Raw genomic sequence first — 26,477 nt, 5'->3', positions numbered from 1 at the left:
CATGCATTTCAGTGGTGTTAGGCAGGAAAATACCCCACTGAAGTTTTGTGAGTTTACAACTACAAAGTCCAATTTTTAAAAATGAATTGTTCTTGACAAGAGGAGTTGGCAACAACTGCACTGAGTGTCTCACGTTGCTGACACACCCTGGCAGACCCTGAGGACTGCTGGGTGCTCATCCTGCTGTGCCACTGAAACACACACCCTGTCACAGCCACCTCTTGGGCAGATGCTGGGGAAGGCAAGGCAACATTTATTTGAATATTTAGAGTACAAGGTTAACACATCAAAGCAAATATATTTGATGTATTAACTGTTTTTTTAAGTCCTAGTGGTCAAACAGAAGCCAGGACTGATGGATGATTACATGTTCACAATTTATCACCTACCCAGGATACACCAGTGATGTTTTCAACAAGATTCAATGTCTGTTGTCTAGACTGGCACTATGAGATGCATCTCAGAAAGCTGCCCTGTGTCTGTGAAAAGCAGCAATAAGAAAGAAATACAGCTATGGGAAATAAGTGCAACTACCAGTGTCATGAACCCTGTGGCCAAGACAAAAGCAAAGCTGCAGAGCAACAAGTGATGATGTATTATGATTCACAAAATGTAACTTTATGCTGCCTTTTGCTTCTTATCATCCTTTCTACTCAGCTCCTTTTTACTTTTGTTGCCCATCAGACTTCTCCACTTGATGGTATCCTAAATCCTTACATTTTGGTCATGCAATAAAGTAGAAGGAAGGCCTGCATGTTTTAAGGGAGTCCTTTTACTCTCCTAAAACTCTTTAAAGAAGAATTTATCATAGCATTTCTTTCAATGCTTAAGCCCTGAGAACAAGATGAGGTATCTGTGCTCTGTGATAAAAAGAGTTAGCAAAGGACTTGTTACATGATTGGTTTGTCTCACAAGCTCTGCTCACGGCAGATGCTGACCCCTGCAGTCATAAATGCAACCCAACAACAGAAGAGTGATTCCAGTTCCTTTTTAATGAAACAGAGGAAAGCATCGTTTCACTGCAAGTTGCAGGCTGGACAATCAGTGGAGGCGCACCTTCATCACTCTTCAGGGAAATAATCTAGCCTTGAAATTAAATTAAGTCTCTTTTTACTAATCTTCCACCCTAGTTACACAAGCCAGTGATATAACTTGCACGGCTCCTGGTTTATCTGTAAGGATTCTCAGCGATTTACACAAACGCTTATGCACAATCCATCTTAGACCCATGAAGGAGAAAGTGCAGCTTGATTTTAGCTGTATTTTATTCCAACAATGAAATTTGACTGGTCGTGGAGGAACTGCTTGAGTTTACAGCCACAAGCTGGCAAACACTGGAGAAGCTGATGTGCTAAATCACTCCGTGCATCCCTAGCGAAAATAACATCGGGAGCATTCCCCTGCTACAGGAGACAACAAGATGCTTATGAGGTGGGATAATTCAGGGGGCAAATCGAAACCAACAAAAATAAAAATATTTTCCCCAGCCTTAACCAATTCAAATAACTTGATCTAGGGGGCGTGTCCTTGCCCCTGGCAGCGGGGATTGTAACCAGAGGACCTTCGGGACAACCCCAAAATATTCCAGGACTCCCCCATGGCGGGACGCCCCAGGCTGAGGGGGCACGCGCTCCCCTCACGGCGCACGCGCTCTAACGGCTGACCGAGCACGCCCCGCCCCGCGCATGCGCGACGGCTCATTTCCCCTCCCAGCCCGGCCGCTGCGTGACGCGCTTGCGTCAGACGCAGCCTCGTCCCGGGTCGGGGCGGGGCCGGGGGGTAACGGCGCGACTTTTCAAAATGTCGGCGGGGGGGGCGCGGAGCGGCCGCCCCCGGGCCCGGGAGCGAGCGGGGCTGCGCCGCGGCGGGCGGCCCGGGGCGCCCTGATGGGTTAAGCGCGCCCCAGGCTCTCGGCACGACCGGTAGCGGGACCCGAGGGAGAACGGCCGGCGCCATGGCGACCTGCATCGGCGAGAGGATAGAGGTGCGGCGCGCAGCCCCTCGGGGCGCGGGTTGGTGGGAGCGCCGTTCCTCCCGCGCCTTCGCCTCGGCCCCACGTGTCGGCGGGGAGCGGCGCTGCCATGGCAGCCGGGGGCGGGGGTATCCCGCGTCCCGGGAGCCGCGGCGGGAGCGGCGGCGGGAAGGCCGCGCCGGGCCGGGCAGCGGCAGCGCGGTGCCGGCAGGAGGATGCGGCGGGGGTGGCTGTGCGGGCCGGCCGGGCCCCGCCGCCGCCGCGCCCCGGAGAGCTCCCTGCAGGTAGCCCCGGTTCGCCTCGGGTTTGCCGGATCTCGGGGGTGCGGGGACTCCCCGGAGGGTCCGCTTCGAGAGGGGAGCTGCGAGGTTTGAGTGCCGAAGCCCCGGCTAACCCGCGCGGTTTGTTGGTCTTGCAGGATTTCAAGGTGGGGAACCTCCTGGGGAAGGGCTCCTTCGCGGGGGTCTACAGAGCAGTGTCCCTGAAAACCGGCCTGGAAGTGGCCATCAAAATGGTAAGGCAGGCGGCCAGAAAGTATCCGTCTCCTTAGAGACCGAATGCAAAGTTGCAACAGGCTGGGGTTGTGCAGTTGGGCGCTGGTGTTTGGGTTGAGTGTTTGTAAATAACGGGCATTGAGATCGCGACTCGATCCTGAAAGATGCGCAACGAAAAAGATTTAATATCTAATAGAAATGCTTTTTGGTGTTGGCTACATTTAGCCTATCTGTGTAGCAAAATGAGATTTAGGTTTCTCTGCTTAAGTATTTCAGAAAAAATATTCATAAGCGTTAGTGTTGGTAATGTTATCACTTGACTGCTTTCAGTTGTGGTGTTCCTCCAATTATCTACAAGACTTGATCATTAAAAGAGTGCATTAAGTTAAACTATGTGAAAACTTTATATTTAAAAATTGCCAGGCAAACATGCACTGAACATCTTAAGTTATGCTGTGATCCACTTACAGATAGACAAAAAAGCCATGCACAAAGTTGGAATGGTACAGAGGGTTCAGAATGAGGTGAAAATACATTGTCAGCTAAAGCATCCATCTATACTCGAGGTAAGAACCTTGGGGTTTGTGGAGAGGGCTGTATATGTGACTTGCTGCAGGGTCTACAAAATGGAATTTCATTTTTTCATTGTCTTTTTTTTCCAGCTTTATAACTATTTTGAAGATAGCAACTATGTGTACTTGATACTTGAGATATGTCACAATGGCGAAATGAGCAGATACATAAAGAACAGAAAGAAACCCTTTTCAGAAGATGAAGGTGAGATTTTTTTTGGTCTGTGGAGCTGTCTGCATTACTAATTATTAATATTAATAAATATTAAATTCTAGAGGAAGAGTGTTTAAACCTGCCATCACAGTTTCTATACCTTAAAATCTTGTGGTAAGTGATAATCTAAAGATTGATTATTATTGTGTATGTATTCACCTGTATTTCTATATACATTTGATTCTTTTTGTGCTATATGGAGTATAAACACATGGTGATCTTAGAAGGCAGATAAAGAGAGAAAGTAGAGCTTACCTTTGTACTTAAAATTCTGTTGAAATATAGGCTAAAATAGGAAGAGGAAAGAAGAACAGGAAAATTGGCAACTTCTGCCTTTACTGCTTCCAGACTCACCTCACTGCTCGATTCTCACTCAGTTCTTCTTACTGAGAAGAACTTCTTACCTGCTTAAGAAGTTTCCTGCTTACCTGCTTCTCTATCAGTTTCTGATTTAATTCCATGATTCTGCTATAGATAGGGATTTTTTGGGACCTAGGCTACAGGACTGGATTAATGGGGTATTGCTATGAAGGCATCACTAGTTTAATTTGTATCTGGCTTTGATTCTTAAGAATCTAATTTGAGAAAGTTTGGGCCAATTGAAAATATTTCCAGTCCTGTTTCCTGTGTTACATAAAGAACGAAGTTGGGCCATTTTGTTTAAAGCAGAAAGGTAATTCCAGTTTCACTAGTCTGGCACCTAAGAAAAAATAGAAGCAAGACAAATAGCAGGCTTAAAGCTGAGTTATCTCCAGAGCTAGGATTTCAAATCTAAGAGTGCAACGTGTGGTTCTGTTTTGACAGCGCGACACTTCCTGCACCAGATTATCACGGGCATGCTGTACCTCCATTCCCACGGAATCCTGCACCGGGACCTCACCCTCTCCAATATCTTACTCACCAGCAACATGAACGTCAAGATTGCTGATTTTGGCTTGGCCACTCAGCTGAAGATGCCTCATGAGAAGCATTACACCATGTGTGGAACTCCCAATTACATCTCCCCGGAGATCGCCACGAGGAGCCCGCACGGGCTGGAGTCGGACGTGTGGTCTCTGGGCTGCATGTTTTACACCCTGCTCATTGGCAAGCCACCTTTTGACACAGACACTGTCAGGAACACGCTGAACAAAGTGGTGCTGGCAGATTATGAGATGCCAGCCTTCCTGTCCAGAGAGGCACAGGACCTCATCCACAGGCTACTGCGCAAAAACCCCGCCGATCGCTTGAGCCTTTCCTCCGTCTTGGATCATCCTTTCATGGCCAGGGGTGGCTCTGCACGAAGCAGAGATCTGGGGAGCTCAGAGGATTCCATGGACAGTGGCAATGCCACCATCTCTACGACCTTCATGGGCTCTTCCAGCATCAGTACCAGTGGTAGCTTGAAGGAAAAGAAGAAGCTGTTAGTCGGACAGCCGCTCCCAAATAAAATCACTTTTTTTCCTACAAACAAGAATTCCAGTACAAATTCATCAGGAGATGGGAGTGGTTCTTTCCAACAGTGGGGAATTCAGGGAAAGGAAACTGGAGTGAGTGGCAGGGGAAGAAGCACGCAGGCTGCTGAGGAGAGGCCGCATTCGCGCTACCTCCGGAGAGCCCACTCCTCAGACAGGTCTGGCACGTCCCACAGCCACACTCAGGGCATCTCCAACCTCATGGATCGCTGTCACTCCTTGGAAGTGCTTTCCAAGCCTAAAATAGGAGCAAGGGACAACACAGAATACTTTTCACCTGCCAACAGCTATACTGATATAGGAGAAATATTTAAGGAGAAGACTTCCAGTACTTCTGGTTCTTTTGAAGAGCAGATATCTCCACCTGTAAAAGATCAACCACAGTAAGAATCAGTTTTCTATTCAGATGAAATTTAGAGCTCCTTTATTGTCTTCTTTCCGCTTGCAACATGTTGATTTCTTTCCCCACAGTAATTGTAGTAGAGAGTCTTGCTGATTGTTCTTTGTAGAAGAGACAGATGAAGGGAGAAGGCATTCAAAGTGCAATTGTCAACATTTTTACTTGCTCATCTCTTGAGGTGATTTTTATTTATGCTTGGAGAGGATAAAACAAAAATTTAGTAAAGATTAGGCAATAGATTATAGAGATGTGTTCAGAGGTTCAGAGGGAAGGTGTCAATCATAGATAATTATCTGAAATTGAGTCCTGTACTTATTTTTAACTTCTCTGTGAAAATCCTGGCTCCTTTTCTATAGACTTTCTATGAGCAGAATATCAAAAGAAGGATTTTCTGTTTTAATATAAGGACTTCCATATCTTAGTTCCTGCATTTCTCTCCACATGAAGAACTGGCATAATTTCCTGTGTTTTCTCTTTGCAAATCAGTTCAAGGAAAAGACAAACAAGAAACTGAAAAAAAAGTAAATGCAGTAAGAAGTTTTTCTTGACTGTTCTCAGGTGTATGACATAAGCAAAGTTCAGTGGGCATGTGCATTCTTTCTAGTATGAGAAATGTTTGATAAATCACAAGTTTATACAAATGTTACTTCATGCTTACTTTTGTTCCCCATGACTTCACAAAGCCATGCTGAATGTAAACATGAGAGGATATTAATGTGTGGGATTAACTTAATGGTTACAACTTTTTTTTTTAAATAATAATTGATTATAGGAAAGCCTCTTACACCCGTAGATAGCTTGCACAGCAAAATCTTAAATGCAAGTCCTAAGACTTGAATTTGATGATTTATATTCTGTGGTTTTGGGGTGGTTTTGCTGATAAATGAGCCCTTGCCAATGGTGAAGCAGTCATCATCACTACAAGAAAGTGCAGACAGGTTCAGGCTATGGAGATTAAAAAACCTCAGAGATTAGTGTGAATTTACAGCAGATCAGTGACTCTGCAGTAACTGGTTTTGTGTGTATTCTTTATCCTTCAACACATGCATTCTGTCATCTGTGGCTACATATATGTGATCATCTAAAAAACTGGTAAAACATCATTATAATTTCTGGGTTTGGCTGTATTTTATACAAATTCAGTTTATTTTGGGTGGTTGGATTGGCATCTTGGAGCTGCATGTTTGTTATGCATGCCATCACTGGGTCTTCTCCAAGGCTGTGAATTAAGGGCTAGATGTAAGAACAGCTACTGCTGGCAGCATTATCATCACTTTTCATTCCATTTGGAAATTATTTTACTTGAAAATAAAATAAAAAGAAGCCCCTTCTTTGCTGCCTAGAGCTACAAAATGCCACCTGCGTTTCCTAAATGTTCTAAGTGTTGTGGTTTCTGCAGCTGCAGCATTTTAATTTTTGTTGTGCAAGTGTCTTTGATGCAAGCTTGATTATGTGTGTAACTTTTATTTTGTAGCCCAAATTATCTGTGCCCAGTGAAGCCCCAGGTTGGTTTGTTAGAGCAGAAGTCCCAGGCTGAGACCATGCAGCAGTGGCTTGGAAGCATGCAAACAAATGGTGTGTTACTCATCACTTCTGTATTTTTGCAGTCAAGTGAAAGACTTCTGTTAGTTTCAGTGAGATTTTCTATTCTTCTTTTATATCTTTGTACATTGAATTTGAATATATAGTTTCCTAAAACAAGCTTGTTGTTTTCTACTACTATTTTAGCAAAAAAATAAACAAACAAAAAAAACCAAAACAAGGAGGAAATCAGAATTTTAGACCCTGTTGTGTAAATATGTCAGAGTAAATATATGACAAAATACTAGCAGGTGACTTGAAAGCCCAATTAATTTAGTTGTGCAATTACAATTAAATAAGAGAAGATGGGATCTCAATGAATGAGAAAGATAATAAGGCTGCAGAAGGATGGGTGGAGGAAAGGACAAAGACACAGAAGGGAAGGAGGTGTTCTTTGTTGTGCATCATATTACATCATTTACAAATCAAGTAATTTAATCATAAGAATAAACCATAAAACCATTCTGGCCTTTTTTGGTTTGATGTTACTGGACTCCTTCCCTTCCTGTCTACAGGGATTTGGAATCAGAGAACATATGGTCTGAATAATCCTATTTAATTTTTGGTCCCTTCTCAACTGTTCAGCCACACAGCAGAAGGAGCAAAATAATGATGTGGGTGAGGTGAAAGTTGATCAAGGACTTAAATATCAAAACTAGGGAAGGAGTTATAGGAAGGTTAAATATAAAACCAGATGTTTACAAGAAATAAATACAAGAATTTTGAAAATAGAAGAAGGGTTTTATAGTATGCATTTAACATTTTGAGTACTAAAACCTCTGGGAGATGGTAAAACATTCGTTAGATCAACTGCAACTTATATGAAATTTGCTACTAGTGGTTATCTGAATGGTAAATAAGCTGCTTTTCACCAAATTAAACTACTTCTTGTATAAGAATCTATTTGAAGTCCTAGAATTTTGTTTATAAATTATTCCGAAAAATTATTTGATATGTAAAAACTGAAGACCATTATAACTGCAATGTAGGAGCAGCTTCATGTAGCACTGTAATTTTGCTACCGTTGGTAAAAGGCCTGAGAATTAAAGAAATCCCATTCTTCCCTTAAATAAGCCTTCTAAGGCAATCCCTTCAAAAGCTTTTATGCTATAGTAGAATTTTTTCCTTCTGGCTCTGACTCTGAATCTGCCATGTCCTTTGTGGTGCTTTCAGATGCTCTGGGGCCACCTGCAGAGCTGAGTGCCAAGAGTAACCCACAGGGAGGCTTTGGGTACCACCTGGATGTGCAGCAGGATGCACCAAGGAGTGCATGGAACACCCTAAAAGACATCAGGAGCCATGGAGCATCTGGGGACTGCCCACACTCTTTAAACCAGAGAAACCCAAAGCAATGCATCCCTGGAGTTGTCTGCAAAAATGAGAAAGTTCAGCCTGGCCTCTGGCTGAACTCCAGAGGGACATGTGGCCTTTGGTCAGCTCCAGAGCAAAAGCAAACTTGTGGCCAAGAACCATCAGCACACCAGAAACCTACACTGAGGAGTGTTGTGTCACCTCTCACTGCTCACAGGCTGAAACCCATCAGGCAGAAAACCAAAAATGCAGTGGTAAGGACCAGTTCTGAAAATGGGAACAACTGAAGTGCTTAATATGGTGTGACTGCCTCTTAAAAATCACTTGGTAAAATAGAAATAGATGTTTTTAGGAAAGTGAATCTAGGATAATTTCATTTAAAATCATAGTAGTAAGATACATCTTAGCTTTTGTATAGAGAATACTTAAAGCATGATAGAGCAGACCTGTCTGTGTTTGCTTTTAAGAAGCCTCACCCTCAGTTACCAGGCTGATACCCTTCAGTCATCTTGAAGTGCTCTGCTTTTAAAAAAAATAAAATACTAAAGCACTAATAACAAAAGTTACTGTAAGAGGCATTTGTCTGTTTGAAGGGCATTTCAGGAAAAATAAAAACATTTACTAAAGCATTTGTGGGGGGGAAAAAAGTGGTATCTTACCTTTTGCAGAAAGTAAATTATGTTTAATATATTTTAGGTGAGCATTCTGGATACTGGGGAAGTGTGTATGGAGTTTCTGAAAGAACACCGCTCGCAGGAACTTGTGAAAGAAGTTCTCAGAATATCTTGTGATGGAAATGTGGTGAGTACATTTTTGATCTCTTCACTGTTTTATGAAGTGCTTGGAGTTCATTCAGAGCTGGTTTTTCCTTTTGAAGTGATGATTTCTTTTGAAATCCTCTGTTTATATATGCACAGCTGTAAACTCTGCCCCTCCATAATAAAGCCATATAAATACAAGGAGCAAGCAATTATTTCAGAAAGAAATTGGACTTGACTTTTGGAATAGGTGAAGTATTGGTGAAGAAGTGCTGCTGTTAAATAATTACTTAGAGGAATAGAGCTTAATTAAAATGTGAGTTATTTCCATTACTGTTAAAAGTGCACAGTGCTGTAGTAAGTTGCAACTACACACAATTTTTGTTCCCTTTTTGTAGATTGCAGTTTATCATCCAAATGAAGGAAGAGGTTTCCTTCTTGATGACAGACCTCCTCCTCCTCCTGAAGGCATCTGCACATATAATTTTGACAACTTGCCAGGTAACCTGAAATTTACTTAAAAATTATCATGATTAATGTGATATTTTAAGTGAATCTTGTGACTTTCTAGCTTTTATCTATTACTTTTCAGATAACTCTGAGGTAAAACTCCTTTCAGAATTAGATTTAAACTACAGTTTAACTGGAAAATGTTTTGAAATGTCACAAGGAAGTGTAACCCACAGGTTTTGATTCCTTTTATATGGAAGCTTTAAAGAGTCTCCCCTTTATAATGTAGTGTATTAAAATTAAAACTCTTCTAATATTTTCCTCATTCATACCAGGAGCTGTTGGTGGAAATAAGTCAGTTTCTCTAAACATGCCTGTCAAGTACTTAAATACTACTCACAACTTTCAGCTATCAAATATATAATTTAAATTACTTCTCTTCAAGCTGCTGCATGAGTGTTTAATCTGCTAAATTCTAAATTTTCTTTTTTAGAAAAGTACTGGAAAAAATACCAGTATGCAGCTAAGTTTGTGCAGTTGGTGAGAACAAAAACCCCCAAAGTGACATTTTATACAAGATATGCCAAGTGCATGTTGATGGAAAATTCACCCCCTGCAGATGTTGAAATTTGTTTTTATGATGGTATGTATTCATTTTTGCAGTTATGCTAATAGCTAAATCATCATTTTAGGGCTGCACTAAAATATTACCCAACACTAAACAACCAGCACTCCAGTTTGAAGAAAATAGTGCACTATAAGCAGTTTTTTGGACACCCTGCCTTTATTTTAGCACTTGTAGATTTAGTTGATTCTTTAATTCCTTAGTGATATTTTTTTCAGGAAGTACATGTTGCAAAAGTGTGATTTGAATTATACTTTGGTTTTATTCATGAGCTCTTATTTCCATGGTTGAACTGTTATTTTCTACAGCTCACACTGAAAGTATTCACATTTTCTTGCAGGAGCAAAGATCCATAAGACAGCTGGCGTAACTCGTGTGATTGAAAAGTCAGGGAAATCCTTCACTTTGAAAGGAGAAAGCCAAGCAGGGTTGAAGAAGGAAATCCAGGCTTATATGGATCATGCCAATGAGGTGAGGTGTTTTACACAGACCCTTTCCAAGCATCTGCCTGAAAATTCACCTTCCCTTTCACAAATGTGCCTCCTGTGTTGCTCTGCATGTTTTTCATTGCACTATTAAAGAGGGAGGGTGATGTTTTCTGGAAGAGCAAATATCAGAGTAGAGGTGATGGTTACAATCCCTCACAAGCAAGACTGAAGGGAAATTCTTACTGGTGTGTAAAGCAGGTTTGTCTGTCTGGTAAAAGGATTAAACACTACAAATGAAGCTGCTTTATACAACTTGAAAAATTCAGTACTGTTGAAGTTTCCTTAGGTGGCCTCACTTGCCACAGTAAATGTGTAGGAAATAGTTATATAAGTCTTAATTTAAAACTTGAATAAACTCCTCTTTTCAGGGACATCGTATATGCCTTGCACTGGAATGTGCTGTTTTGGAAGAAGAGAAAAGGAGTGGAAGTGCTCCATTTTTTCCAATAATTGTTGGAAGGTAATATCTTTCAGTTCAAAATACCGATGTATTCGAATATTTATGTATTTATTGAATATTTATTGCATACTTATGTACATGAACTGAAAAACAGTTCTGTAGAAAACTCCTGCCATCAGGTGCTTTGGAGAGTCCATGGTAAAATGAAGGAAGAGCTGTCTCCTCATTTGTTTCTTTAATCCCTTTTGGACAGACCTTTTCCCTGTTTTTCTCATCATTTTTCCAGAAAACCTGGTAATACTGAATCACCACTGGCTGTAGCACCTCCACTGTTGGACAAGACAAACTATTCAAAAGAAGTTGTGGCATTGGATAGAAATCAGGCTGCCAGTTCTACTCCAGTTCAGACTCCAAACTGTGCTCCTGTAAGTACAGAAGGATGTACCATGGAGACCAGTCTCCCATGCTGCTGTTTTACTTGAATTAATGGAATTACATGTACCAGTCTCCCATGTTGCTGTTTTACTTGAATTAATGGAATTACATGTACCAGTCTCCCATGTTGCTGTTTTACTTGAATTAATGGAATTACATTTGTATGGCCATGGGCTTTTATTAGCCATTTGTGAGCATACTGACTAGAATATGTGGATTTTGATACCTGGATTTAAGAGCATCTGAAAAATCAGAACACTCCAAAACTTTGCTACAAATTCCCCCTGGGAACAGAGTTTGAAAATTGCTTATTTGTGTTAGACAACAGTCTTTAGTTTGAAAGCTCTGATGTGCCCTCAGTGCTGTATAACAAATGGTGTCACAGAGAGTATTGGCACTTGATGTTGTTGTTCTGAAATTATCAAGTCTTAATGTGTATATAAGAAAAGGGTAAGTGAGAATATATGTGTAGCCAATAAGGCTTTGTGAGCAATTTCATCTGGTTTGTTTAAAAGGCCCACCAAGCTTTGGTTCCTGATAAAACTTCCTCAGCTGACTGAATCATACTGGGGCCTTGGCACACTGAGTTTGTGTTGTGAGCTTTGTTGAGTATACATCAATCTGCATTTGTAGGATCTGCATCTCTTTGTGTAGTTCACGTCCCTAGTACAGAATCCTGCACATTTCCACCTGCCTGAAGTGAACTGACAACAAAAAGTTGTGTCCCTGTGGGGTTTTTCTACTGTAATGCTGTGAAATGAGGCACGGAGGCTAAATCTGTCTGTACACATGAACAGGTGGCACTGACCACTGCAGCCCCTCAGGAGGATGAATGCCAAGGTTGTTAATTCTGTTCATTCTGTGCATCTCTGGCTTTTAGGTGGTGCCCTGTGAAAAGCCTACATTTCTGACTGACACTGTTGAAAAGACCTGCTCCTCTGTTCATCCAACGGAATGCAGCCCAAATTCAGCCCAGCTTGTCAAATCTGTTTTTGTGAAAAATGTTGGTTGGGCTTCTCAGGTGAGAAATTAATAAAGAAGGCATGTCTGTTCTTTTTCCTACTAGGTTGAGATATCTATTTTTATTGAAACTTGATTTGTGAGGAATCATTCAGTTGTGCACTACAGCTTAAGTCTAAAATTTGTATGCATAAAGATACTTTTAAATAAGTGTCTTAGATAAAAACCATAGTGGACTGCATAAGTAGAAGAAACCAAAATAATAGTTCAGTATCTCAGTATTTCCTGTGGCTATTACTGCCTGTTTCAGTGTCCTTTGTCATTTAAATTTGACTCTAGTAAAAAACTGAAACTGTTTCACTTCTCTGTTCACTAATACAGATACAAAGGTGTCATGACAGAGTTTGTAATAGCTACAGACCAGATCTATATAAGATAAATGTATTTTCCTCTGCAGCAGGAGAAGCTGTTTCCTTGCAAAGCCATCTTCCCTCTGCTTTTCTGTTGGATAAGCTTTAAATTTAAAACATTCTTGGCTATCCAGATAAAGTAAGCTTCCTCTCCTAACAGAAAAAGTTCTCTTGATTATATATAAAGTTTAATTTGTGTATAGCTGTGATCTCTCACAAATGGGCTTCTTTTTAGTGTTTGGCCCTTCATAAGATATTTTTAGGAGTGGTTAAGCTAAAGGTAATGCTTCATTTATCTGGTATTGACAAGGATATCTAAAGCCAAGCCTCTGAAACCTGAGGAAGTCAGCATGAGACTACTTCCTCCAAAGTAAAATCCATGCAATCTTTTTCTTTGAAAGACTGACAAAATACCTAAGTCCCCTTAGGAATTTTGAAAAGCTTTCAGTTTCCATTCTTAGAAGAGTTCTAGGTTTGTAATTTTGTATTTTGTATGCTCAAACCACAATGTCACCTCTCTCCTCAGCTGACCAGTGGAGCAGTGTGGGTTCAGTTCAATGATGGATCCCAGCTGGTAGCCCAAGCAGGTGTCTCTTCCATCACTTACACTTCTCCAGAGGGCCAGACAAGCAGGTGAGTCTGTTCCTGCCACAAAAACATCCAGCTCACTCAGTGCAAGGCTGCTGTACATCAGGCAACTCCATAGCTGCTCCTGACTCTGGCTGTAAATTTTAAACCTTAGCACTGCCATCACTTCATGGTTGGTTAGCTTATGGAAGCTCCTTAAATAAAGAGAAGCACCCATAGCCAACTGATAACAAATAAATATTCATTTGTTATCTGGATAACAAATGACTAAAACAAGCTGGGAATGCATCTGCTTGGTCTCCAGAGGGCAACCACTATTCATGTGTAGTATTAAAAACAGGGAGCTTGAGCAAAGTCATGTTTTGAAATAACTATATTGTCATGAAATAAATTATTGAAGCATCTCAGTTTTTCTATGCTGCTTTGCCACTGCAGGTATGGAGAAGATGATAAGTTGCCAGAATACATCAAAGAGAAGCTGCACTGTCTGTCTTCTATTCTTGTCATGTTTACCAATCCAGCTGCTCCTCACTGATTCAAGGACACCGGGTGTCATGGCACAAGAGCTTAATAAACTCACTCACTGGCTTCCCATCAAGTGACTGATCTTACTCAGCCTATGCAGAGATTCTTCCAAAATCTGGTAAAAAGCTAGGAAGGGGAGGGTTGCTCTCTTTATGTGTAGCAAATTGTGTGTGAAGTCTCATCCAAAACATATTTTTCATTAAAGTGATGGATAAACTCACTCAAGCCAAGCTTTGAGAAACTTAGTTCTTGACTGTCTTAAGTCTTTGGAAATAATCTGAATCTGTTTTATTTTTTTTTTCTTACTCCACTGCTTACTCAGTGCCAACAATCAAGGAAAATGCATCTGTGCTGTTCAAGTATTTGTATTTGTAAATAACTTATATTTTTATGTCTTACAAGTAATATATGTAAATATGTATATGTTTTATAAGTCTGTTTTTATTTTTTGTAGCAGCAGCTTAAAACTTCCCTGCACAAGCATGTTATACAAAAAAAAAAATAAATGCAGTGGTAATTGCCTGGATCTATTTATTTGTTTCATGGTCAAGTAATGTTAAAGGAGAAGAATTAATAACTCTAGGTGGTTTTACCTTGTTTTACCATCGAGTAATACTTGAAACAGCTGAAGTAGCATTAACAGCAGTTTTTCTCCCAAGCATTTGGCTTCAGGTGTGCTAACACTCCTGCTGGTGCTTGTATCTGCACTTAAATACTCTAGGACTTCCTTATCAGGCAGGAAAAGAACTTAAATCCAAAATGATGTTGATGAAGAGTTTCAGAGTAGCTGGTGCTGGCTGTGTGCAAGCACAGCACAGCTGAACTGCTCCAAGCCAGTTCTCCTTGCTCAGCTGCTGTTTAAAAGACAGAACTTTGGTTGCTTTGTCGTGTCCAAATCAAGGAAATAGCTTGCAAATAAAGAATTTAGTACTAGGAACATTTCAGAACAATATACAAGTAGCACTTGCTATGAATTAGCATATAAAACGTCCTTGACAACATTTTGTGATTCTGTAGCATGAAAGCCCATAAGAATAAAACTCCTGTATCCCCTTCAGTTAGTATTGAAAAAATCATCTTTTAATTCAGTAGTTTCTTAGTGTTTGAACAATTGAGGACATAGGAATAAGAATTACATTTATTAAATTCAAACAGTAGAGACATTAGCCAGCAGCCACAACTCTCATACTGGAGTTACTCCAGAAGTTTTTTCCCCAGTAGCAATAAAAGAGCTAAACAAACCCATCCAGATGAGCTTAGGCCCATTATGAAGGAAAATTAGATCTCACTTTTTAAAATAAAGCCTGAATGACTAAAACAGTGTAAATTCCTGTTTCTTGTACCCTAATAGCAGAAGAAAGAGCAGTGAACACCCAGGAGCCAGTTTTCTCCTTCCACTTCATCAACCACCACTGCTCGGCACAGTGCATTCATTCTCACCAAGCACAAAAGTGTCAACTATTATGCTTAGACATTTTTTCTTGTAGTTAAGAAAAGCTGTGCATATTTCAATGCTGCAGGTTTTTCTTCTTGCTACAAAAAGGCATTCAGCAAAACAGAAAAATTGCACATTTGGTTCACTGTAGTTCAAGTAACAGCTGCTGAAAGTGATTTTCAATGGCTCTTGGTCAACTGAAAGGCCCAAATCCCACAGGGCACCTCCCTTCCTCTGTTTCTGTCGCCTGGGGGAGATGTAACAGGCTCCAGAAGCAGATGTCTGTATTAACCAGTGCTTACAAGCCAACAAACCCAACATCAGGTTTGCTCAAGTAGTGCTGTCTCCATACAAAGTGCATGCAGCTCAACTAATCTTGTAGTTGCAAAAAGAGTTACTAATCCTGATTCACAGAATCAAGATAATATTTCATTTACTTCTTTCTGGAAAGGATGCACGTAACCTGTGACCTTCACAGCTGCACTCGGTGCACATGTACATCACATCAACTGTACACACTTCAAACATGCCATGGTATTGCTCTGACCTGTCACATTCCTTCCTCTGCTGCCAGAAAAGCAGGACACACAAGGCAGCTGCAGCAGGGGTAACCAGTGTTGGGGGATGACCAAATTAAATGTTCTGTCAATGTGTAAGTACAGGTGTACAGCTTTTAGCACACAGCCAACAAGGTCAGTGGTTAGGTACTCCTCAATCAAAAGCAGTAATAAACTATTACTTCTGCTTGTTTGTACTGTTTGGGGCTTTTTTAAAATACATATTTAACAATTCTCTTCCTGCATCCTCCCATATCTGACAGAAAATGCAATTAGTCTCTTGTACACTATCTCCAGGAGTAAGAGAGAGGCTACAACTACTGCACAGATCAAGCTGAATGCCCAGCGTGGCCCCAGGTGAGTGTAGATTTGGCTCACAAACACAGGCCCAAGGATCCTTGCTCCACTTCCAGAGGCAGTCAGCCATCCCATGTAGACACCCTGCAGCAGATCAAAAGCTTATGTAAGTGATACTGGCATTATTTAGCTTGCCTTTAATTCCAAGTCATTAGCCTAACTAGAAAATGTAGAAGCATTTAAACAACCACTTATCTTTCTTAACTCATTAAGACACTGATTACTTTGTTTCCAAGAGTACTGCTCAGCCTCTCCAAGCTTTATTCCAAGGCTCCACTCATAGGTACTCTATGCTTTCTAACAAAAAATAAGTTTGGGCTGTGCTCTGGCTCAAAGCATTAAGTCTCTTTCACCAAAATATAACAGGAAAAAAATGGGCAAAAAGGGGATAAAATGTTTTGTTAAGCAATAATGTAAGTTTGCTACTGTGTTTCACTGTCACTTGCTCATTCCTATGCTCATAAATACACACTTTACCTGACAAGCTAGAACAGTTTTGAGTGAAAAGTACAGAGACATGACCTCTTCACCTCCCCAACACCACACAAGAATGGAAAGAAAATCCAGTTTATCAGCACACAAAAAATAGCTCTACTTTTTAACCTTAGCTTTTCTTATAGAAAACAGCAAGTGCATGAAGTATTTCTGAGCAAGCAAGGGTAAGGATGTGAGATGTGAGTGTGGAGGGCAAGCTAAATGAAGAGATGCTTTGTTTGACAATAAAACTTCTAAAAATACTGCGTTTATGTCTTTTTTTCTAGAGTTAGGTGTATACTAAAAAATGCCCATACTGGGGGGTCTAGTAGTAGTCTTTATAGTAGTCTATATAATAAACTTTAGTTAGTTATTAGTTAGTTAGTTATTATAATTATATATATATATTATATTATATTATTTAGTTAGTTATATAATTATCTATATAATATATATTATATTATTTAGTTAGTTTTTATAATAGTCTATATATAAACTAAATTATTATTTAGTTTATATATAGACTATTAGTTTATATAATAAACTTAGTAAGAGACATTATTCCATGCTGGTATTCCAAATATATAATTGGTATTTAGGAAGAGGACTCTGCCAGAACAGTCATGAAATTTTCACATTGTAAGATTTTCAGAAGTAGCACAAGCCTTGCTTTCTAATTCCCCTAGAGACTTGCCTTGGATTTTGAAAAAGATTGGAGTTCCTGCAAAGTTCTGCCCTGCTTAAAACATTTATTATTCTGCCCTGCAAAGTTCTGCCCTGCTTAAAACATTTATTATTCTGCCCTGCAAAGTTCTGCCCTGCTAATTATTTGGTTGATGACAAAAGGAATTTTAACTAGATCTCTCATTCTAATAAAAAGAGTGCACAGCAAGTGACACAAAGCTTTTAGGGATGGTGCTTACCTGAGGCTTTGGTCCCAGGACTTTGGAGTACAAAGTGTAGGACATGACATTGCAAACAGGATAGCCCAAGCCTATGAGCACATCAGAGCTGATGTACTGGGCCAGGTAGATCATGGGAGTGTTGAGGCACCAGGACTGTGTGACAGGGCAGCCCACAGGTTCTGCTGTGTGGTTGGATGGCAGCTGCAGCTCAGGCAGACTCCAGAAAGGTGCTAACATTTCACTGGGGGCTGTTCTGGGAATGGAGTTGTTCTTTATTTCTGTCAAAAGAAGTTATTCATATCATTAGGAACAAAAGTGCAATGAAAGGCCTTCAAAGGAAAGTGGTTGGTAAGACTTGAACTATACCTTGCCACTGGATATTTGGTAGTTTCTTGCCCCAAGGCAGTAAGATAAAGAATCCAACCAAGACAATCAGTAAGCCTGCATGGAGTATGGCACGCTCACCAGTCCTGCCAAACAATCAAATTGCAGTTCAATGTATCATTTAATTCATGTAAAATTTAGGTAGCTGCTAATGACACACCCCATTCGTTTGTGGAAACAATATGTGACCAAAACACTGGCAAGAAAAGTTACAAAATCCCAGTAACTTAAAACCAAATTTTCTTGTGATTCAAGGAGAACAGACAGTCAAATAAGAGGGGGTTATGTTAACAGAATGAAGAACAACCACAACAGCAAGGCTGTGCCAGAATTGGAAGTATTTCATTATAGTAAACCCAGACTCATTACCAGTAAGAGACTTGAGTAAGAGATTTGGCCCTGCCATAAAACTTTTTACATTTAGCCAACATAAGAAACAAAATCCCAAAAAACTTACTTTTTGGACAGTGTTTTAACCACCATGAAAACAATAACTGATTCAATGCCAATCACACTAAGGATTATTCCATTATAAAAAACAGCTTCTTTCCTGGTCCAGGAATACATATCCATTGTCAGTGGAGTAGCTATACTGGAATGACAGAACAAAAATACAGTAAGCATGAAAAGCTTCTTCCATACATTAGTGTCCATGCAAGTATCTGGTATACACCAAATATACTCTGAAGCATCATTAATCTATTTCTGATAGTTCATGAAACAATGTTGGAGTGAAAACTAAGCAAGAGTAATAGAGACACAAAAAAAAATTAGACCCTGTGAGAACAAAAATGATAATTTTGATAATGTTTAAATTTTAGCAACCAACCAGTCTCTGAAACCTCAGTTTTCTAAAAATAATGCAACTCATGACAAAGCCAAATTGTAAAATAAATGTTAACTACATTAGAGCTCAAAAAACTTGCAGAATAAATCATATATATTCAAAGTATTTCCTAAGATAAAAAAATGAAGTACACACTTGAGCCTGAGATAATGATGCTATGTTTTACTTTTTTTCTTACAGACAGAAAATTTGGGAGTAAATAGCATACATCTTTAAGCTAAAAAAAACCCAGTCATATAAAACAGTGTATTTCAGAACACAACTGTATTAACTCTATCAAAAAAATTGTTTGAATCATTACTGAAATAAAAGATGCACTGAAGCTTTTGGAGATAATCAGAATCATACCAAGAAATCACACAAAACTAAAACAAAAAATAAAGAATAAGGTACTCAACTGAAAACATGTTTTCTCTGCAGATTTTAGCCAGCCTAAGTTAAGCTTTTTTTTTTTTTCCAATACTTAAAAAGCTGAGGATATGGGTTTGCCTCCATTGAAAAGCTTTTATATTAATGATTTCTCTAGCACAAATATGGTAGATATGGTAAAGGTGTGTACTATTCTGTACATATCTTTAGTTATTGCTGACCTTTAATTTGTTACTTCAGTTATCACTGACCTTTGATACATTATCAGTGCACATCAGCTTGACAGCCTGTGGTTTTGGACTTCTACTTAGGAAGATGAGTGGAACAGAAAAGCCTTTACATGCACCCCCACTCTAATTACTCTACATGTCTGAATATTGTGAGAGAGAACAGACAAACTCACGTTTCAAAGACAGCAAACACAAACAGGATGACAAAGAAGAGAACGTTGAGTGCTACCACAGCAACGTGGTCAACGCTTCCTTCTGTGTTCTGATCCAGAACATCACTTCCTGCAGCAACACAAAACAATTACCTGAACTGCACACTGAGCTTTTTCTGATACCATCAAAAATTACAAACAGCAATGATTCCTTTGGTCTTCCAAGTATTTAGCATGTAAGTTGGTGGGCAGCTAGGCAGTTACACTTGGACATTCAAATTATAAAGTTTTTACATCAAAATGGAGCTGTTCAAATGTCAATTCCACTGTCAATTACAGAAAATGATTTCCAAACTGGTTACATGGTCTGTTTTCCCAATGAATCTTGAGTGACAGCAAAATAAGCAAAACTTCTTGAAATATCTGAACAATGGAAACCAAGAAGTTCTCTTCACAGGTCAAAATTACATAGCAGGATTCTCAGGATGAAAATATGTGCCGCAGACATTTTTTCATAGAAATCCTTTCTTTGGGATTTGTGCATCTTCTGGGAAGCTGAGGCCCCAGAAAGAGAATGTAAACAATTATTATCAGCTGCTGTGAAATGCAATAGGATGCACCTGTGATTGGTTCATGTTCCATGTGTGCAATTAAGGGCCAATCACAGGGCAAGCTCTCTGGAACACAGTGACAGAGATCTCTCTTGTTTTTGGATTCTTTTCTATTCTATTCTTAGCTTAGCAGCCTCTGCAACTTCTCTTCATATTCTTTTTAGTATAGTTATAATGTATTATATATCATATATCAATAAATCCAGCCTTCTGATCATCAAACAAGACTCTCATCCTTCTCTCACCCTGGAGACCTCATCAGGTCGCTGTAATAAATATGGAAGGATCCATACAATTTTTTTTTTTTTCCTTCTTTGTTACCAGACAGCACCATGGGCACAACACAACAAATGAAGCAATTTCTGGACCAGCTAGGGAGAGATGCAGCCTATTTTCCACATCAGCTTCCAAGTGCATCAAACTTTAGACTACTTCTAAATGCTTTTATGTAATAAGAGAGTACTTCAAAATGAAAATCACAGAATAAGTTTTCAAGAAACACTGGTACCTTCTCCATCAGAATTGATACTTTTGTACTGGCGTCCCATGTCATCCACTCGATGCTCCCTAGAAATGTAAAACTTTTTTTATTAATACACACATTTATTTGATCTACTGTTTCTATTAAAATAATTGTGAATGGTATCATCTATAGGATAATTATTTGCAGCTCCTTTAAACATCATCTACAAAGCTGGCACCTGACTGCAGTGAACACTATTCAAGAAAGGAAATATTCTAGTGGGAGCATATCATCTATCCATATGCATTTGCACCAGTGGGATCATGACAAAAAATGTCCCCTGAGAATCCTAAAAGGACAGACAGACACTGAGATCCCTACAGACAACCTAATTTCTCCTTAGAGAAAATACATGGGCAGCAACTACCAACATTAAACTATTTCAAGCCTAATAGTCCAATATCTCTAACTTTTTAAATCAGTTTACATTCAAGCCATAACATCACCAAGATGCCTTTATGAGCAGCAGAAAAAAAAATGATATTAAAGAAGGTAGAAACACTTAAAAAATGAGTTTTACAGTTTTAGCAGGTTTATTACTCCTCCTGCTGAGCAGCATATCATTTGCTCCAAGTCACCCACAAAACAAGGTAAGGTATTTATAAGGTTTTTTTTTTACTTGATTACCTGAATATGGCAAAGATGAGAATAATATTAATAACTCCTAAGAGAGCTCCAAATAACACAGGTGTTGTGTACATGTTCAGCTGAAGACAAAGGAATTTCCACGTTACTCCTTCTTCTCCAATAAGTGTAAAACATGTCTGAAAAACTTAAAAACATCAATGTACTGTGAAAATCTTGAGAATCATTAAGCAAACATTAGAACACATAATAAAAGTTTTTCTAACTGCCAAGTAAAATTTTAGTGTTATACGTGTCAAACCTTTTACATTTTGAGACTTCTACTCTAAATAAACAAAATGGATACCAGTGGGATCTCAGCTAGCCAGGAAAGTACTTGATTACATAAAATAAAAAGTATAAACAGCATCATGACACTTATAGAACTGAATTCTGACTGTACCAATTTTCTTGGCAGACAGACAATTTTTTTTTTTTCTTCTTGCTCTTAATGGAAAACATTGGTCCTGGCACTGGATTATGCCTCATGCTAAGGGCAAACTAGAGAGAAAAGATGCAGTGGGTGAGGTTTAAATTAAATTTTAGATTGGTGCAGAGCAATTGGACAAGAATGCTTCATTTATACTGGCTTAGAGAAGTATGGGTTAGTGGACCCCATTTATTCAATCTTGATATCACTGACAAACTATGCCATAAAATGCATGCAACTATGCCCTGCATACAGCTGCTGAGGATTCCTACTTCCAATGCCCAATTTCAAGTAAGAGAAGTGAGGAAAGAAGATTTTGCTTTACCTGGGCCTAATATGAAGCCAACTGCTTGGCAGGCACTGGTGTTGGCCATGGCACTCGTTCTTTCTGTCAGAGAAGTGGCACCCGCAATATACGACCGAACTACGGCCACATTGCCTGCAAAAAACCCAAACCAAGAAGTGTTCGTGTAAGCATCAAGTTCATATTGTTAAATGTTGAGTGACATTTATTTCAGGGCTTTGTTTGGTTGGCAGGCACTGGTATTGGCCATGGCAGTCATTCATAGGCACCTGCAATATACTATTGAGCTACAGACACATTGCCCTCAAAAAAAACCCAAACCAAGAAGTGTTCATGTAAGCATCAAGTTCATATTGTTAAATGTTGGGTGACATTTATTTCAGGGCTTTGTTTGCTTGGCAGGCACTGGTGTTGGCCATGGCACTTGTTCTTTCTATCACAGAATAGGCACCTGCAATATACTATTGAGCTACAGACACATTGCCTTCAAAAAAAACCCAAACCAAGAAGTGTTCATGTAAATATCAAGTTCATATTGTTAAATGTTGAGTGACATTCATTTCAGGGCTTTGTTTGCTTGGCAGGCACTGCTGTTGGCCATGGCAGTCATTCATAGGCACCTGCAATATACTATTGACCCACAACCACATTGCCTTCAAAAAACCAAAACCAAGCAAGTGTTCATGTAAATATCAAGTTCATATTGTTAAATGCTGAGTGACATTTATTTCAGGGGTTGCATTCTGATTTTGCAAGGTAATAAAAGCCAGCACTCCCTCCAGTATTTTTACACAACAGCACAATTACACAATTTTGTTCCAAACCACTACAGGCCAACCCTTTGCTTTGTTAAATATTGAGTTCTCAGTCACATAATGATAAATCTGGTATTAAAACTTAATGTTAAGCATCTTACACGAGACACAGAATGTAACAATTTCCAGAAATGTACATCCTGCTGTGTTTACCTGCTCCAAAGCCCACAAGAGCACGGGCAGTCAGCATGTAGTACTTGTTGTGGCCACGGGGCACGTGGACATAGGCATAGAGACAATTAGCAGCTACTGAAATTGCAGTGGAAATGACCAGAGGCTCTCTCCTGGGCCTGTGGTTGGACCAGAGGCCAAAGAGGGGAGAAGCAACCATTTGGCCAATGCTGTATGAAGCTATGATCCAGCCCAGGAAACTGGCATCTGCTGTTGGATCAATCTGCAGGAACACAAGGGTCAGATCTGAGAATGAGTACCTGGCACACCAAGGACTCTGCACTGTCATCTATCTCTGGGTAATAAACCTTGCATTGCTCACTCTCTCCAGCAATGCACCCAACCAATAAAACCCCCTTTGCTTCCTGGGAATGGCTCACTTGCAGCAAACTCCAGGAGATTTTGATGTTCTGGGCTAGAGACAGACCTTGAGCAGCATGGCAGCACCTTCCATGCCAGCAGCAAGGAGTCACTGTCTCTGCACATGCCTCAATCTGTCCTGATTTACTGCTTGTCACTCTCATTTTTTAAGATTTTCTGATGTTTGCATTCTTGTAGCAAACTTTCTCACACGCTTTTTGTGAATCACTTATTATTTTGCATTCTTTTCTAGAAGAAAAGGAATTTGATAAACTGTTAGTTTGTCCAGTGTCATTGGAGAGGTGGCACTTTCACCCACCAATCCACTGTCACTTTAAAAAATCTGTAAGTGTTAAATCAAAAAATAAGCTTCCCTTTTTTCACCTTAAAAACAACAGTGTGTGCATGTTGTGTTGTTTCATATCCTATAGCAACAGCTGGCAATGCATTTTCTTGTTTTCTGCAAGAATTCAGCATCAGCCTCACCTTCAGTGACACCTCTAGTCCCTGCCCAGGTTATACTCTCCCAAATTTGCATTTGAAAAGTTCCTTCTACAGTTCCAGGGGCACTGAAATCCTAGCACAGAGGTTTTAGGGACTTCTGAGCTGCTTTTAAGATCTAAGAGGTTTAAGATCTAAGATCTTAGATTTAAGATCTAAGACCTCCAAATAAACCATGGCTATCCCCTGTTAGGAATACCAAGATCTCTATGCAAAAACGTGATATCTACAGAGCAACTTCTACCTTCACTTTCCTCTTTTATTATTTTTTTTTCCAAAACACAGACAAATCTTGTCTACTAGGTTTTAATAACAAGACTTCTATTGATTTGCTCTCCAGGAAATCATGAGATTGGAAAACCAAACATTTCTGGATTATGATGTACCTTCACCAATTGTACCTTTATCAATTTTGCAAGAAATAATAAAAGCTGTCTAAGTGCATGGCAGAATAAAAGTCTCTTAAAGCCACACACCTCCCTCTACTTTTTCTTTTCCTAAATAAAATGCCAGGTTTTCTATTATCTACTTTCTGAGCAGGAGTTTTCTGTTCTTAATTATTTTAAAAAACACCCCATATTTACAAACCTTTTGGAGATAGGGCCACACAGACATAATTACAATAGAGAAACCTGTAACACAGTAAAAAAATGAAGCTATTTTATTTGCCATTTTTATCAGTAATTTTCTTTTCTGAAACAGTTATTACAACTCCATTATTCTGTATTATACCCCCTATAGAATAAACCTGTGCATTTCCTGCTTCTTTTAAGGAGTGCTAATTCCTCCTGTCAGGAGGAACTATCTTCAAAAGTTCATTTTATAGGTGCATACACACTAAACAAAAAGCCTCCTATGTTGTCCTCCCAGTGGAAAGAAAACAAGGTCCCCAAAGCAAAAAGAATTTCTTGATATACTGACATATCTGTATTCATTAGTCACAGAGATTTTAGCTAATAATAATAATAAATAAAAGAGTTACTGAAGTATCCTATCAACTTCAAGATAATTTCTAGGCCCACAGAAAATCATCAAAGGTCAAAAATCAATTCTTGTTTCTGGGGGGAGTTATTTAATCCTGCAATGGAGATGCAAAGGCCAGTAGGAGAAAACAAGTTTTGTTACATGTTTTGAAATAGACAGCATACACTCCCATAAAAATCTTACTCAAGAACTCCATGTTATTTCTGTTTTCATTGCCCAGAAGTTTCACTCTGGGTGATAAAAGTGCAATCTTTATTTTGTTGGGTTCTGAGCAATACCCTTACCTTGCCACTACCAAACTAGTCATAAGCCACACACTTATGTAATCCATCTCTTCGTGTAAAAGCAGTTTTATTACTTATCAAATATAACTTTCTGTTTGATTTGCTAAGATTCAGACATTCTCTTTTAAAGAATCAAACAATGCACCTTTTCTGAGGTTAGAACAGTGGCATCAAAGAAGCTCTCTAGCTGGAATTTTCAAACCCTGTTATTTTCAAACCAAAGTATATTAATTAAACAAGTAACACCAAATTCCACGTGTATTTACTCACCTACACTGCTGAGAAACATTGTCAGGTACATGATCCAGATGGATCTCCACCTGCTCTTATAATGCTCCTGTGATTCCACAACATCCCTGGTTTTCAAACAAAAAGCAAGAGGGAGAAAGAAATCATTATCAGATCCTCTTCTAGTTGCTCCCACATGACACTGCAAACATTTTTCACCAATCTCTCAATGCAATTGTGTACCTTGTTAAGGAGGAGTGGATTTCCACTCAGCAAAGACTATAAAGAATTTAATTTTTGCTGGAAAAATACTAGATTGACAAATCAAACAAAATAACAGAAATGCTATCACACACCAAATGTCACACAGAGAGATCTTGATCTAGGCAGGTCTTCAGTTCTGCAAACTCTGTATAGACACTTTGGAGTATAAAACCTTTAAAAAGTGGGTGTTAAACCCCTCACAGCTGTAACCTTATAAGAACCACAAACCTGAACAATCCTTAGATTTGACTAAAAGCTACAGCCAGACTGTTTTTATGATGAGAAAATAACAACATACAATGTAAAAGCTGTGTATAAAAGATACTGCTGTAGATTGCAAGGCCTGAAAAAAATTAAAACAGAAGTTACAAACTAAGTTACAAAGTAATGTTTATTCAGATGATGCAGACTCAGGTTATGAATACAGATGCCTAAACATAGTTGACAAACGCTGTTTATGCGAGTCGTACCTAAACTTAAATCTGCGATTTTAAATTCATGACACTTGTTTTGCTGTCAGAAGCGGGGGAAAACCCCCATGCGCCGAACAGCTGCCCACACACGACGGCTGCTATTAAACCCCCAGACTTCTGCCGTATATTAATCCCGCTGGGCGTTTTTTAGCAACTTCCCAAGGCAGTGCGTTTGCGTTTTCCCGCAGAGGGAAGCGGCCCCCGGGCCCGCTCCCACAGCCGGGCCCGGGGCGCTCCGGGACACGGGCTCCGAGCTCCGGAGCGCTGGGGACGGCGGCTGGGCCGGGACCCCGGCCGGGCAGCGCCCCCCGGGCCGGGCCGCCCGTGACGGGCGGGGAAGGACCCGGCACCCACGGGCGGCTCCTCGGTGCACCCGCAGCGCCCCTGCACAGCAGAACCAGCTCTTACCTGCTCTCCTCCTCCTCCTCCTCCTCATCCGCCGTGACCCCTGCGGACCCCAGCAGCGGCTCCCGCCCGTCGGGACGCGCCTCCGGAGCGGAGCCCGCGGCCGCCATGGCCCCGCAGCGCCGGGCCCCGCCCGCGGCCGCCTCACGCACG

General features: G+C 40.1%; 2 protein-coding genes across 2 annotated transcripts; one reads left to right on the top strand and one right to left on the bottom strand.

Annotated features, from left to right (window-relative positions):
* Nucleotides 1–1,953: 1,953 nt before the first annotated feature.
* PLK4 (polo like kinase 4) lies at nt 1,954–14,980 on the top strand. The gene is made up of 16 exons (XM_054283825.1): nt 1,954–1,984; nt 2,391–2,486; nt 2,937–3,032; nt 3,129–3,243; nt 4,057–5,089; nt 6,581–6,681; nt 7,861–8,252; nt 8,695–8,799; nt 9,155–9,257; nt 9,700–9,849; nt 10,172–10,302; nt 10,688–10,779; nt 11,006–11,144; nt 12,035–12,175; nt 13,051–13,157; nt 13,548–14,980. The coding sequence occupies exons 1-16, from the start codon at nt 1,955–1,957 to the stop codon at nt 13,645–13,647; spliced, it is 2,931 nt and encodes a 976-aa protein (XP_054139800.1). The 5' UTR covers nt 1,954; the 3' UTR covers nt 13,648–14,980.
* MFSD8 (major facilitator superfamily domain containing 8) lies at nt 14,974–26,440 on the bottom strand. The gene is made up of 12 exons (XM_054283826.1): nt 26,328–26,440; nt 25,225–25,310; nt 24,275–24,318; nt 22,808–23,048; nt 21,861–21,974; nt 21,109–21,253; nt 20,467–20,525; nt 19,369–19,477; nt 18,207–18,341; nt 17,732–17,835; nt 17,384–17,643; nt 14,974–16,070 (listed from the first exon to the last, which is right to left on the bottom strand). The coding sequence occupies exons 1-12, from the start codon at nt 26,432–26,434 to the stop codon at nt 15,855–15,857; spliced, it is 1,620 nt and encodes a 539-aa protein (XP_054139801.1). The 5' UTR covers nt 26,435–26,440; the 3' UTR covers nt 14,974–15,854.
* Nucleotides 26,441–26,477: the final 37 nt, after the last annotated feature.

Source organism: Melozone crissalis, unplaced genomic scaffold (genome assembly GCF_028551555.1).
Source record: "Melozone crissalis strain CALT ecotype California unplaced genomic scaffold, PUWL_Pcris_2 ptg000039l_1, whole genome shotgun sequence".
Classification (NCBI taxonomy): Eukaryota; Metazoa; Chordata; class Aves; order Passeriformes; family Passerellidae; genus Melozone; species Melozone crissalis.
The sequence above is the reverse complement of the archived record's forward strand: the minus strand, read 5'-3'. Positions and strand labels throughout refer to the sequence as shown.

Bases quoted from the DNA above. Each gene is read 5' to 3' on its own strand.
- MFSD8 (XM_054283826.1), bottom strand. From the start codon at position 26,434: ATGGCGGCCGCGGGCTCCGCTCCGGAGGCGCGTCCCGACGGGCGGGAG. The intron at 25,311-26,327 runs GTAAGAGCTGGT...TTTGAAAACCAG, and splicing joins GAGGAGGAGGAGGAGAGCAG to GGATGTTGTGGAATCACAGG. The intron at 24,319-25,224 runs GTGAGTAAATAC...ACTGTGTTACAG, and splicing joins AATGTTTCTCAGCAGTGTAG to GTTTCTCTATTGTAATTATG.
- PLK4 (XM_054283825.1), top strand. From the start codon at position 1,955: ATGGCGACCTGCATCGGCGAGAGGATAGAG. The intron at 8,800-9,154 runs GTGAGTACATTT...CCCTTTTTGTAG, and splicing joins TATCTTGTGATGGAAATGTG to ATTGCAGTTTATCATCCAAA. The intron at 9,258-9,699 runs GTAACCTGAAAT...TTTCTTTTTTAG, and splicing joins TAATTTTGACAACTTGCCAG to AAAAGTACTGGAAAAAATAC.